This window comes from Melitaea cinxia, chromosome 18, assembly GCF_905220565.1.
Source record: "Melitaea cinxia chromosome 18, ilMelCinx1.1, whole genome shotgun sequence".
In the NCBI taxonomy this organism is placed as follows: Eukaryota; Metazoa; Arthropoda; class Insecta; order Lepidoptera; family Nymphalidae; genus Melitaea; species Melitaea cinxia.
In genome coordinates, this window is record NC_059411.1 from 7,894,159 (window position 1) to 7,909,588 (window position 15,430).

The 15,430-nt window shown below is 31.9% G+C and overlaps 1 protein-coding gene across 1 annotated transcript; it reads right to left on the reverse strand.

Annotated features, from left to right (window-relative positions):
• Nucleotides 1-1,376: 1,376 nt before the first annotated feature.
• Nucleotides 1,377-14,347, reverse strand: LOC123662502 (CLIP domain-containing serine protease 2-like). Its single transcript, XM_045597344.1, has 7 exons — nucleotides 14,329-14,347; nucleotides 11,694-11,840; nucleotides 8,923-9,031; nucleotides 7,931-8,112; nucleotides 7,532-7,668; nucleotides 3,811-3,942; nucleotides 1,377-1,564 (listed from the first exon to the last, which is right to left on the reverse strand). The coding sequence occupies exons 1-7, from the start codon at nucleotides 14,345-14,347 to the stop codon at nucleotides 1,421-1,423; spliced, it is 870 nt and encodes a 289-aa protein (XP_045453300.1). The 3' UTR covers nucleotides 1,377-1,420.
• Nucleotides 14,348-15,430: the final 1,083 nt, after the last annotated feature.

A 15,430-nucleotide genomic window follows, 5' to 3' on the forward strand; every position in this document is an offset into this window, starting at 1 on the left:
TCGGAATGTAGATTCTGCAGAGAAATATCGGCAAGAAACTCCGCAGTTACTCTTTTGAAAAATATTATATAAACTTGTGTTTTAGTACAAAATTATTAATATGTTGCATAAAATACAGCGTCACTAAGTCCACATATCTTAGTTATCAGCTATGTAATCCTACACCGAATAATAAGCTTTATCTTTTAATTTTTTTTAATAAAAACTTTAAATTTATGTTGAGACAGCGTCACTAAGCCACACATCTTAGTTATCAGCTATGTAATCCTGCACCGAATAATAAAGCTTTATCTTTTAATTTTTTTTAATAAAAACTTTAAATTTATGTTGAGACAGCGTCACTAAGCCACACATCTTAGTTATCAGCTATGTAATCCTGCACCGAATAATAAGCTTTATCTTTTAATTTTTTTTAATAAAAACTTTAAATTTATGTTGAGACAGCGTCACTAAGCCACACATCTTAGTTATCAGCTATGTAATACTGCACCGAATAATAAGCTTTATCTTTTAATTTTTTTTGCTAAAAACTTTAAATTTATGTTGAGACAGTTATCAGCTATGTAATCCTGCACCGAATAATAAGCTTTATCTTTTAATTTTTTTAAATAAAAACTTTAAATTTATGTTGAGACAATTCCAAAATTGTTTGTGGGATTTTATTATAAATACGAATACCATTACCCAGAAAGGAGACGTTTACTTAGCGCAGTCGGAAACTTGGAGTTACAATTTTGTTATTCCTTCTCGTGTTTACAATGCGATTATTACTATTTATTTCAAAACAATGAATATTCTGGTGAATATACATAATATTGTTATAAATATACTGCGACGCAATTGTTAATATGTCTACCTATAACTAACTAACTTATATCTCCCTCTCAACTTCTGTTCGCCTCATCCGATCACACTTTCCGTAACGCTCTCGTCACGCATTCACCAGTTCATTTCGGAAGGTAAGCGTGCGTAAAGAAGTTTTACTTAAAAAGTATGAAGATGTTTTTGGGAGAATTTAATTAATTTGTCTTCTGTCCAAAGTTATATAAGCCGCAGCACAATCAATCGAACTGTTTCGAGATTGAGGACATCAACAATTTGAAAATATTATAGCACAATATAAGTACGACTATCATTATTCGCATAATTTATATATTACTAGCGACCCGCCCCGGCTTCGCACGGGTTGCAATGCTGATAAAAAGTGTTTATGTACGACATCACATTAAAAACCTCTAAAACTATCAGTGTTCTTCCGTCGTTCAATCCGTTGGGTAGTTTTACAGATCTAAGCATACAGAGGGAAGCCACTTTGTTTTATACTATGTAACGATGATATGTAAATCGCAAACAACAACAAGAAAGAAAAGCCATGATAATATGTCGGATGATTTATTTTACGTAAATAAATGTGTGTTTTTTACAAGGTAATGTTATCTAAAATCCATTTGAGGAAGTGAGGAATCGAAGTGTAAACAGCTGGCTTCTTAATTCCGCAGATAGTCGGACCGAACGACACTACACCCATCAAGAAATTTTTCGGTCCATCCAGTGTATCTAAAACCTGAAATATTAGAAATTTAGAAATATAATAATACCTTTCCCTGATATTCCGAAAATAGTATTGAATATTTCCACGTATCTTGCAAAATTTTAAAAAGTATTTTGATTAAATTTTAAGCAATAATAATAATCTTTATTATACAAAATTAAAAGCAACATAATAATAACAAATAAAATATGATTAAGCTAACAGGTTTTAACTCATTCAAATCTCGTAGTATTTTAAGTGTATCTGCAACATTTTGTTTATATGAATGGTTTTAAAAGTAAGTATCTATATATATAAATCAATTGCTGTTCGTTAGTCTCGCTAAAACTCGAGAACGGCTGAACGGATTTACCTTATCTTGGTCTTGAAATGTTCGTGGAGGTCTAGGGAAGGTATAAAAGGTGAGAAAAATTCGAATAATTGCCGGGAAAACCCTAAAAACAGCCCTTTTCTTTTTCCCATATAAACGTTTTCTAAATAAAAAGTAGAATCAACTTGAACTTTATTACTATTCAATAAAGTTCATGTTAAATAATATATTAGTGCGCACTTTACTTAAGTTATTAATGACTAGCCAACCCGTGCCCACTTCGTTGGACGTTAATTATTATTATATTAACCAAATAACATACTTTAAAGAACAAACTTTATAGCACTTAAATAAATACTATGTTGCTCCAACGCCATGTATCAAAAATCGAGAAAACGTCGTCGATAGACTAAAATAAGACTAAATTAATAACGTCGAAAGACTAATAAATTGTTTTCTAATAGCGATAGATGGCGCTAGTTTATTTACTATTTTAATATTATATTTCAATCTTTTTCTTATTTACTGAAGTTTTTGTTAAATTAGAATAAAATATAGCCTATGTACTGAATACTGTAGCTTTCTGTTAGTGAAAGAATTTTCATGATCGGATCAGTATTTGCGAAGATTACCCCCTACATACAAACAAAGTTATAAACTTTACCTCTTTATAATATTAGTATAGATTAAATTGATCTTATTCGTAGACCGCATTTTAATATAATTTACATACAGTAAAAATGGTATTAACTAGCTATTTCATATTACCTATTATATTGTTGCGGGGGCGTTAACAATGGAAAATTCACATTTTTAAACTATCGACTCCAACTTTGGTACTAATCTCTTATATGTGATGTAAAAATGATCGATGAGCAGATTTTAGGATACCTCATGCCCAATAAGGATTACGGGTGGCGTTAACAATGAAAATTTTAAATGTATGTAACTCCGAAACTACTGAACCAATTTTTATCAATTTTTTTAAGCATTTGTAATTTGGACCAACTTGGGAGACATGGTAGTTTTTATCTTAATTGGACCCGATAGGTGGCGCTGCTATTGGTATGTAACTCCGAAACTAGTGAACCAATTTTTATCAAATTTTGTACGCATCTATAATTTTGTCCAACTTGGAAGATAGGGTAGTTTTTATCTCAACCAAACCTGGTAGGTGGCGCTGCTATCAGTATGTCACACCGATACTACTGGACCAATTTTTATCAAATTTTGTAAGCATCTGTAATTTTGTCTAACTTGGAAGATATGTTAGTTTTTATCTCAATTGGACCCGGTAGGTGGCGCTGCTATCGGTATGTAAGCTATCAAATTTGCTAGCTATTTTCCGGGCAGGAAAACGTCTGCCGGGTCCGCTAGTACCTTATAATATAAGCGAAGCTAACAGAATATAAGGAAAGAATATTAAGGGAAGTAAATTTTAAGGATCTGTCCAGATAAATTGTTGTTTATTACCTTAATTAAAAAATCTTGGCAAGGAACAACAAAATCAATATACCTGACCCATCTTTTAAAATAAAATGTATCTATAGGTATACAAAAAAAAACATTGTTTTAATTTTAAACTTGATTACGGTAAGGGGAGCGACTACATCAATTCTAGACCTGACAATTTTTTTTACACTAAGCGTAGTTTTAGTACTAGTTCCTAACGTACTAGTTATTAATAGATATTGATATTTAGCAATACTAAAAGTAATGCTTAAGAGTACTTAAGGTTAGATTAGGTTACATTTTTTCGTTTGAGAAATAAAATGTTATTTATTTGCATATCCAGTTCCAGCAATGCAATGGTAAATGTCCGGCAATGTCTCGTTCTCCATCCCTCACACTTATGGAATCAGGTAACGATAGGGATAATCAACTATATTTATTTTGCAATTTACCGTGAGTCTTTGTGTATTTCGCTTTAGTCCGTGTAACATATTACCTTCATCAAGGGCCCTCCTGAATCACCGACACAAGCGTCCTTATTTCTCTGTCCTCCAGCACAAATTTCCTTTTCAGTCAGTTTAAATCCTTTTCCGAAAAAATTACAATTTTCGGCTTTTATTACAGGTATCTGCAATAAATAATGTTTTCATGTAAAGAAGTAAAATCATTCCTATTTCTTCATTTATTACTCTTTCTAAAATCTAGTGGGGATGTAGATTATAAGTTTATTTGATATTTTAATCTAAAGTATTCGTAAAAGTAATATCTGATAATACTCGAGCTACTACAATTATGGAGACGTTATTAGCAACTGTTCCTTGAAACCATTCGAAGATCTATCGTATCGATATTTGTCTGCGATCTTTTATAGTACACTCATTTAAACAAATATATATCTTATATCATTATCATTATATATATAATAAAACTAAGTTGATAAAATGTGCAGGCCGATAAAACTTAAAAAGGAGTCCCGGCACGATAAAGGGACTTATATAGTATGATAGCCCTTTATCTCCCCTCGAACAAGAAAGTTCCCGTTTTAACCTAAAGGCGTGTTTTTAAAGGTATAAGGGCTTTTCCAACCCTTCAACTTGGAAATCAAGTGTAGTGGCGCCATCTGTTGTCGAGTATTTGAACTTCATTCAGAACAACGATTATTTGGGTTGCATTTCGAAAGGCGCTGCGAGCAATTGCAGCATGTGTAGTAATAGCGCGAAATTTAAAATTCCAATTTCAATAAAGTCTTAAATTACATTTGTTACTATAATAAAGTTATTAAATTTTATGTATTTATACAGCAATAGCTAACTTATATTTTGGAGTTAAAGCGACATAATTTTAGTTATTCAAATTAGTTCTGAAAACATTTTAAAATTTAAGATTTAAAATTTCGCGCTTTTACTACGAATGCTACAGCGATAATGTCGAGAACATTCTAGATGGTGTGAGAAAGAAAATATTCTCAAACTTTCTCAAATATCTTACAGCCTAGCTCTCTGAATACATAAGAGCTCGGTCTCGCCCGCCAGAGTTAGTTCGATTTGAACAGCGAAACAAGCGATTTCGAAACGAAAGGGAAAGAAGTTATCGGTGAGCCTTTATTTTGAAGTATCACGTGTGAGTATTTTTAATAATGTGTTTAATTAATTCTCGATTTTGAAGCGAAGAAGAAAAAAGTTTTCTGTGAGCCTTTATTGTGAAATATCAAATGTGAGTATTTTTAATAGTGTGTTTAATTAATTCTAATGCTTTTTTTCTTTTCTTTTAATTGTAATTCCTTAACCTTCAAGAAGTCCCGCGACGTTGAATACCTAGAATACCATTTCATACCTAGAATACCACTGATCTCTTCTGAATTGCCATTTCAATTTAAAAGATTGCAGTTTCCAAGTAAATTAGCCTTTAGTTTTACAATTAACAAAGCGCAAGGGCAAACTTTAAAATATTGTGGCAATATATATACCCCGGACAATAAAATGAAAAATGTTGTTTATAAACAAGTAGTGTAAATAATGAGAGAAAATGTTTTCAATACATTTTTTTTTACTTTTTACGTCGTCGTTTATTTTTTTATTTCAACTAGCACGTAATCTCATATCAACTTCCGAGCGAAGCCGGGTATCATAGCTAGTAAATATATATAGTTTGTGAGGAAGAACTTCCTTCTTTAAAGTTTAGAAGTCTGCTTAAATCTTGCGTTTTACTTGTTTACGCCTATTGTGATCATAATACGATGTATCGCTCAGTACCAAGCTATATAGGTAATATTTAATATGTACCTATAATGAAGTGTGTCTGAAAAAAATCGTAAACATAGCTATTCACACGCTTATGCTTGTTATATTATCCAATCAAAAATAAGAAAAAAATCATACTTGTCTCATTTCACAATATCTTTGCTGAAGGATATGCGGTTTTGCTCGCAAACAAAAAAAAAATCGACTTCAACTGCATCGACTAGATACGACATAGTTGGTAAAGTAGTCAATTAAAAATTATTGGGGACAATTCAAAAAGTAGTGGTTATATTTCCATCCAATTTAAATGGGGCCACATGACAAGCGCCTGATTTCGAATAAAAAAGAATAATTAAAATCAGTAGACCGAATAAATTTTATGAGGTAACACACATTAAAAAATACAGTCGAATTGTCCTTAAACCTCCTTTCCTTGAAGTCGGTTAAAATGTAATACCATCAATCCTATACAGTGTAAATAGCAAAGCGGGATAATGATACCATTGTTTTCCTATTGACGTATAGGAGTAACATTAGGTACTAAAATCATATTATATTAACTAGTTATATTACCTACTAACGATAAGTTATGACCCATTTTTTTTTTTATAGAATACTAGCTAGGACTGGCACGAAATTAGCTATAAACTATGTCCGTTTAGAGATTTTTCTTTAATTATTAATATTTAATTTAATTTTTTATTTGACATGATTGATATTTATATTAAAAAAAACTGACGATGAGAGTATGTACTATGATATCGCCGCAGTCTCCTCCGCAGCATTTCGACTGTTGGGGGGGGGTGTATGTAATTTAAGCATCGCTATTATTTAGCCACAAATCAGAAATGACTCCCTAGCATTAGTCGATTCAGTTATTTTGAATGAAATTGGAAATTTAGAGTTAAATCTCAAACTAATCAGAGATTACCTAATATTTAAATGTTATCTGACCTGAGATATATTTTTCAAAAGAGCATCTTCCAATATATAAAATTCACGGGTCGCGGTGTTTGTTGCCAAACTACTCCGAAACAGCTGAACCGATTTTTATGAAATTTTGTGTGCATATTGGGTAGGTTAAGTAAATGCCCCTTAAACTTAAGGGGAAAATCTATAAAACGATCATAAGACCTGTCGTAATGTATGGATCAGAATGTTGGGCAACGAAAGTGACGGATAAGAGAAGAGCGCACGCAGCCGAGATGAGAATGGTAAGATGGATGTGTGGAGTGACGAGGAAAGATTGGATTAGAAATGAGTATATAATGGGAAGTTTAAAAGTAGCACCCGTGACGGAGAAAATGAGGAGCAATAGGTTAGGTTAGGTTAGCGTGGTATGGGCATGGAATAATTAGGGATGAACGCTATGTTGGTAAAAGAATGTTAGGGATGAATGTTGAAGGACGAAAAGCGATCGACAGACCAAAAACGCGATGGATGGATTGTGTGGGTGAGGATCTGAGAAAGAAAGGAGTAAGCGCTGAAGTGACGAAAAATAGAGAGAAATGTAAGAGGAAAACATGTTGTGCCGACCCTACATAAGTGGGATAAGGGCAGGAAGATGATGATGATTGGGTAAGCCTGAGAATAGAATCGGCCAACATCTATTTTTTTATACCCCTAAATGATAATGGTGAGCTTTATTTTTTTTTACAAAATTTTATATTATTATTTTATTATGATTTGGAATTGAAACATACTGTATGTATTTTTCAACGCCAAACCTAAATCCCTTCTACTACCAACATCTACTTTTTAATAGCGGCAAGACAACGTTTGCCGGGCCAGCTAGTTTTCATATAAAAATAAAAATAGACAAAAAAGGCTTATAAGTAAAGTAAACAATTTATAAGAATGTATCGTAATTGATAAGTTGAACGCACGACATATTATATTCGCCTAGCTGAAATGTGAGATGAATATAATGGTATTAATTACTATCGTTATGGTTTAAAAGTTCAAATGAAATCTTACCGACACATATTGCAAAATTCTCGCTTCATCTTCAGTGGTCATGTTCATTTTTCCCCAGCCGGCTACTGTCAGCTGTTCATTTACATCCAGGCGCTGTAGCTGTTCTCCATGAGGTAAGCAAATAGGTATCACGTAATCTATAAAAAGAGATTAGAGCGTTGTTTGTATAAACTACAGAAAAATAAAATTTAAAAATTTTGGTTCACTTGGAAATTTGATTTACTTAGGAAAATTTTTTCAGTATCATTTATGTAAGCGGATGAACTGTTGCGGGTCACGAGTGCGGGTTTTTTCGTTCTCAAAAATGACAAAAGTGTTTTATTTATTTTTTCCACATCTAAACATCAAATAAAAAAATAATAATAATAAATCATAATTAATTTTATTCAAAATATGTACCGTTTAATTGAACAGGTTCATCTAATATAATCATGGCCAGATCGTTGTGAAACGGGGGTTTGTTGTAGCTTGGGTGAATTTTTATTGTTTGGATTTTCCTGTCCTGCAGTGGAGGTGCGCATATATTTAGTTGACAATCTGGATTATTTTTCGTATCGTACTCTCCTATTCGAATATTTGACCTGTGGGACAAGTAATGTACTAAATATTTCCTTGAGTGAGAGTAAAATTTATGATTATGTTATAGTAAGCCCAATGCGTCAGAGAATTGTATAAATATATAATTATCTATTATATGACGATGAGTTGGTCTCACATTATATGGCTTTTGCGAAAACTGTCTCAATTTGTTCACGCATGTTGCGTGCAAACGATTAATTTTGTGTACTTAGGCTTTGCTTTAGGTAAATCCTTGTAAAATGTTGATACTATTATTTTTAGTATCCAGTAAGCGTAGCGTATCCAGAGTAAACTTTTAAGATAGAAATTTCACGTGCCCAACGGTTTTATATTGGTCTGATCAATACCCTAGATTGATGAGAAGATTGGTGCGATCTGATAGCTAGGACTTAACGAATTATTTTTTAGTTTTTAGTACATAACCTAACTACGTTTTTTTATTGTTATAAAATCGTTTAACATAAAAAAAATATTTTATTTTACATATCATTATTTTTCTTTAATGAAAAGTCTGATATCGAATATTTTATTATTACTTCACTCGTCAAATAACTCATTCGTAAAAACTGCTCGATAAAAGAAATTTCTCCGAGGTTGTTATTACGATATTGGGATCCAGAAATGATTTATCAAAGAAAATTCTACATACTGCTTCATGACAAAATTGCTGCAACTACCTCTATCTCCAATAACCTCACTCATTAATGACGTAACGTTCGAATTGATTACAACAATGACTATTGGGAGATTCCGTTGATCAAAGTAATGAATAGTATTTTAATTATGATATTTAGTATTTTCACAAAACTTACAGTTCAAAGTCTTCTTCTGGGGTTTTCACACAATGCGCTGCGGTGACAACGTGACGGTCTGTTACAAGACTTCCTCCACACATCCAGTTAATTTCTTGATCTCCTTTTACTACAAGAAATTATTCCATTAAAAATAAAAGTTTTATTGATCTTAAACAATACGTTGTGGTTTCGTCTTGCTAGTGAGTAGTCATAGGCATAAGCTTGGGGTATGGTTTTTTACTTTCTTACATATTATTATATCACAGATTTGGAGACTTATTATTATAGTAGATACTAGCTGACCCCGCAAACGTTGTTTTGCCATATGTGTTATTAACCCCCTTAATCCCCCCCTTAACTTCGGGCTATGAAAAATAGATGTTGTTCGATTCTCAGACCTACCCAATATGCACACAAAATTTTATGAGAATCGGTCGAGCCGTTTTGGAGAAGTAACACCGCGACACGAGAATTTTATATATTAGAAGAATGTATTTTTACTAATCCCAATATCCACGTTAGAAACAAGGTGCATAACGATATTAAGTAATATACAGTCGTTCATAAGCCCTCACGGCTCTAGAAGAGCTACAAACGCATTATTGGCTTAATGGTAAAGATGGTTGATAAAAAAAATATCCGTTGGCGGTCTTTGTGTTCCAGTCAGGCCCACAGACCCTTCAAATAGTAAACAATTAAAATTAATCTTTTATATATATAAAAATCGCAAAATGTGTTGGTAAGCGTATACGCTTACTCAACAATGCCTGGACCAATTTTACCAGTTCTTTTTTTCAAATGTTGGTTGAAGTCCAAGAATTGTTTTCACGGCGAGAAAAATAAGAATAATTTTCGGAAAAACCCTAAAAACAGCCCTTTTCTTTTCCCATACAAACATTTTCTAACTGAAATGTAGAGTCAATTTGAACTTTATTCAATGAAATATTTAATAAAGTTCGTGTTAAATAATATATTAGGGCGCATTTTACGTAAATTATTAATAAATAAATTGATCTCAATCGTAGACCGCATTTTAAATTAATATTTACATACAGTAAAAATGGTATTAACTAGCTATTTCATATTATTTATTATATTATTGCGGGGGCGTTAACAATGGAAAATTCCTGTTTTTAAACTATAGTTCCTATCGATTTCAAATTTGGTACGAATTTCCTATATGTGATGTAGAAATGATCGATGAGATGAGATAACTCATGTCCAATAAGGATTACGGGGGTGGGCGTTAACAATGAAAATTTTAAATGTATGTAACTCCGAAACTACTGAACCAATTTTTATCAATCTTTTTAAGCATTTGTAATTTGGCCCAACTTGGGAGATAAGGTAGTTTTTGTCTCAATAGAACCCGATAGGTGGCGCTGCTATTGGTATGTAACTCCGAAACTACTGAACCAATTTTTATCAAATTTTGTACGCATCTATAATTTTGTCCAAATTGGGAGATAGGATAGTTTTTATCTCAATCGGACCTGCTAGGTGGCGCTGCTATTAGTATGTAACTCCGAAACTACCGAACCAATTTTTATCAAATTTTGTAAGCATATTTAATTTGGTCTAGCTTGGAAGATATGTTAGTTTTTATCTCAATTGGACCCGGTAGGTGGCGCTGCCATCGGTATTTAAGTTATCAAATTTGGTAGCTATTTTCCGGGCAGGACAACGTCTGCCGGGTCCGCTAGTAGCTGTATAAAATCTCAATTTGGTATTTGTATAAATTAACACATTATTATTTACATTTATTTCACGTAACAATGGTTTTATAAACAGCATTGTAAGTCATCACTTTATTTAGATTTATGATCTAAAAGACTTAAAATATAATATGTACCTATATGTGTATAATAATGTATATGTTCTTTGAATCAGGATATACGTATGTATGTGTGAGATACAGAATGATGATACAACTGGCTTTGCAGACTCGACCGACTCTAATCACAGAAACAGATTTTGATTTTCTATTCGTCTGGTAATTCTATTAGTTAGAATGGGATAAAACATTTTTATTACTGACAAAATCAGTAATTAGGTATACGTTTTTATTACACTAGACTCCTTTATCCCGTCTTTCTCTCTGATTTGTGATTGTTTTTGTCATTGTTGTTTCTTGATTCAAAATAGAAATAAAAACTAAAATATTGTCGTTTTATATACTTACACCTTTTATATATCTTATGAAGTTTTATCTGTCGTCTATATAATATTTGAAAACCTATAAGAAAATGGTTTTCAAGAAATGACAAGGCACCACTGAAAACTAATAACCCTAAAGAAAAAAAAATTAATGACAAGGACAAGGTACATAAGTATGGTGCCTCAAAAAAAATTTTCACTCCAACGGTATTACGAGACAGGAATAAATGTCGCCTACGCATCCTATTTCTTGTGGCAAGTTGGTAACTAAATGTGTGAAAGTTACCACCCTTGTAAATGAATTGAACGAAAATGTCTGCTGTGAAAGAAAAACTGGTAGCCACACAGCTAGTGATTGTTATCTATATGTTATGAAACTATTTCTATTACTTTTTCACAATGAGTACCTAAGGAGTATGGCTCACAAAATATTACACTAAGACTAGAAGTAGTAGAACGCTACCATAAATGTTAGTAAAACCATCTTATACAATACAACAAATAGCATACACGAAGTGTACTATTATCTACACCAAACCTAAACTATTCTCTATATTGGCTATGGTTTTTCTCGAGCAGACGCAGGAACATGGTACCTACATTTCTAATTTATGCAAAATTCCTTAACATACCAGTGTAACCTAATCGCACCATCCATGGAAATTGACCCAGAGCTGCATTCAAACCTCCAATGATGCGATCGGAAGCACTAAAGCCGCACTCGAATGAATCTATTTCTTTCCATGCTGGATGACTTTCTATATGGTACGAAATATTTTCTGAAAAGAATAAAATTTTACAAAAATAAAACACTGCTATGTTGGTTGTTTTGAGGCTTGGCCTAATAAAAATTAGCATGTAGTTGTAAGTAATGTGGCCATAAATGTGAGTGAAGGTAGTTAGTATCACTGTTTCGAAATGGGCCAGACGTGCTAAAGATAGAAGTGAATTTCCTTGCCCGCCTACAAAATAATAAATTAATGCTATGATATGTTATTATTTTAATACAACATGTATTATATTATACATACAATATACGTTATTTACTTTCCAAAGCACTTGTTTGACATATTTTATCGTGATGACATAATTTCTAAAGGCATTTTATATATGATTAAAATATACGTATGTATTGGTATATATATTGCATGTTCTATTATTATATAGGAAGGATTACTGTAAAATATTCCTGGTGCAGTTTCTATATCTACTTTAAACATTAAAAAAAAACATTACTAAATTACTTAAACATTACGCATCAAATAATAAGAACTAATTACAGAAATCGTAATGTTCCAAGTGCTGATTTAATAATTATTTTGTAAACTGGGCTTTCTGGTACAACTGCAACTAAAATGAATGTGCCTACAATATTGATAAAAAACACGGTTTGTGGTAACAATTTTAACCGCCTTGTCCTTAAAAAGCCCACGACGTCAATCGTCAGTAAAATAAAACAATTTTTCAAAAAAACGCACTGTATCGACTACGTAGGTAAGTCTTAAAGTGTCAGAAGGATGCGAAACGTTCTATCTGTACATTTAAAACACAGAACCTTCTTAGATTCTTATTTAAAGTTAAAATAGATATGTCAATAAAAATAAAATGCACGCGTCAGCTCTGATACGCGATCGCGTGTTATCTATACTCTTACTAATAAATAAAATTGGAGTGTCCGTTTGTAATATTAAAGTAAGCGCTTTTTACTAAATGCATATGAATATTTACAAGGCACATATACCAAAATAACATTTTTTAATTTTTTTGTCTGTATGTTAATCTATATATGTCGATCTGTCTGTTTGTCCCGGCTAATCTTTGAAACGGCTGGACCGATTTTGTCAGGAATTTCACTGTCAGATAGCTGAGGTAATAAGGAGTAGCTTGGGCTACTTTTATTTTAGAGATTTATTTCTTTTATAACTCTGGAAACTGAACAATAACTTTTTTGTTAAATTATAGCTAGTGTAATAGTATATTTAGCAACGTTGACGAGACGCAAGAAACGTTGTGCGTTAACCCACTCCTCATACTTTTTTCATACCATGGACTTCATACCGCTTATTAAGGAGTAAGCCCCAAAAAGTGTAATAAAATGATTCCTATTTTACTAAGATAAGTAATGTCCGTCACATTGTTATTGGATATTACAATGACGCATACAATGAACAGATGCTTAAAATGGACGTTACACCTTCTAATTTATATGCAAAATGAGTAACTATTCTAAAAATGTTCATAAGTATAAAATCTGCAATCCTGTGTGTGGATGTTGTTGTTTGTTTGTTTAAGCGCACTTATCTTAGAAACTACCGGTTTGAATTGAAAAATTATTTATAACCGACTTCCAAAAAAGAAGGAGGTTCTCAATTGGATTTTATTTTTATGTAGGTATGTTACCTCATAACTTTTGACTGGGTGGAGCGATTTCGATAAATATTTTTTATACTAAAGGTGGTGTGAGTCATGTGATTTAATTTAAATTTGAGATACATAAAAAAATACAATCGAATTAAGAACCTCCTGTTTCTTTGAAAGTCGGTTAAAAAAAAAAGAAAAAAATGCTAGACGAAGTTCGTTACATGATTAGCTGATTTTAAAAAGAAATTGTTGCATGTTCTGAAAGTTTCTTACTTTTGCTGACAAATAAGTTATCTAAGTATTGGAATTGATTTTTCAAAAAATTTAAAGAAATAATTATGTAAATACCATAGTACCTATGATATTTTTGAGCGACAATCTTAATAAAAATGTGAGGTTCCGTCTTCTGCTGTTACACGTTCTAAAAATAAGAAGGAATTCAAAATAATTGCCATACGATGTACCCATAGCCTATATACTGTTGGAAATAATTATCACATAGCACCTAAGTATGTATAAACTATGTATATATGTATAATGTATAATAATTTGACAGATGGGTTGGTGCACCGCTCAAAGCACTGACCGTTTTGTTAAAAACCCAGCCAATGTGAAGTACATTATTACTTAGCTATTAATTAATATTAACCTAAACAGTGTAAATACGCATACTTTGAGTTAGGAAGTGCTATATGAATCAAATAAGTAAATTTTAACTTTTTAAAGGATTTTTATACCGTTTTACTTATTTGTGATATCTTTTGCTGTAAAACTTTGCCTAGAAAAACTCCAATGCTATTTTAAACCGTGGCTTTAATACTATTGAATGTTCATAAAAATCGCGATATTAAAAAATGTGATAACGCATTTACTTATGAGTAATAATACGTGGAATAACAAACTTACCAGGTCCTACGTGACGCATTGTGAATACTACTATAATCAAAGTACCAATATAGTAATTCATGATTTTGGATAATTGAAAATATTATTTACCGAATATTTCGAAAAGTGTACTTTTTATTGTGAAGAGAGAGTAACGACTGTGTTGTTAGACATAATAAAGGCATTAAAACAAAACCGTTGAAATTAATTTGTTCCGGAATTGATACTGTTTGTATATTAATCTTACACGTTAACGTTTTGATTCAATAATTGTGTACTGATATTTAATGAAGTAATTGTTAATTTGCTGTTACAGTTTTACGTGGTACAAGCTGTACCCACTACTTCGTTCACGATATGTAAGGTAACGACCTTAATCAAGCATATATATAATTAATAACGAAGGCCAGAATAAGATGATTTGTACGATTAATGTTTTCTGTTCAATAATATTCTCAAGTCATCTGGACCTTATATTAAGGGTTCTGTTATGTTGATGTTTGTTATTTCTGATCATATAATCTACATTCCTCGAAAATTCGTTGTGATGCGCTGCCAAACGAGAATATTCTAATAGAGGCGGCAAAGTTCGACTGGGCATTTATTTGTGACTTTAATGTATATAAATTACACGTCACGTTGTTTGTCCGCGATTGACTCCTAAAGTACTTAACCGATTTTATTAAAATTTACACACCGTGTGCAGTTTGATCCAACTTGAAAGATTGAGCTATATTTTATTTTGATATACATATATATTATATTTAAGGAAAAAAAAATAGGGCGATATGAAATTCGCCAGGTCAGCTAATCTTAATATATATAAATCTCGTGTCACAATGTTTGTCCTCAATGGACTCCTAAACTACTTAACCGATTTTAGTCAAATTTGCACACCGTGTGCAGTTTGATCCAACTTAAAAGATAGGCTATATTTTATTTTGATATATTATGTTATTATTATATTTCAGAAAAAAATAAGGTGATACGAAGTTCGCCAGGTCAGCTAGTAGTTATATATAGATGTATTGTTAGGTAACTACACGCGCTTAAATCGAATAGAAAATTATTGCGTGGATGTATTATATACTAATAAACAGTATTTCTTAAGACAAGTATTCGA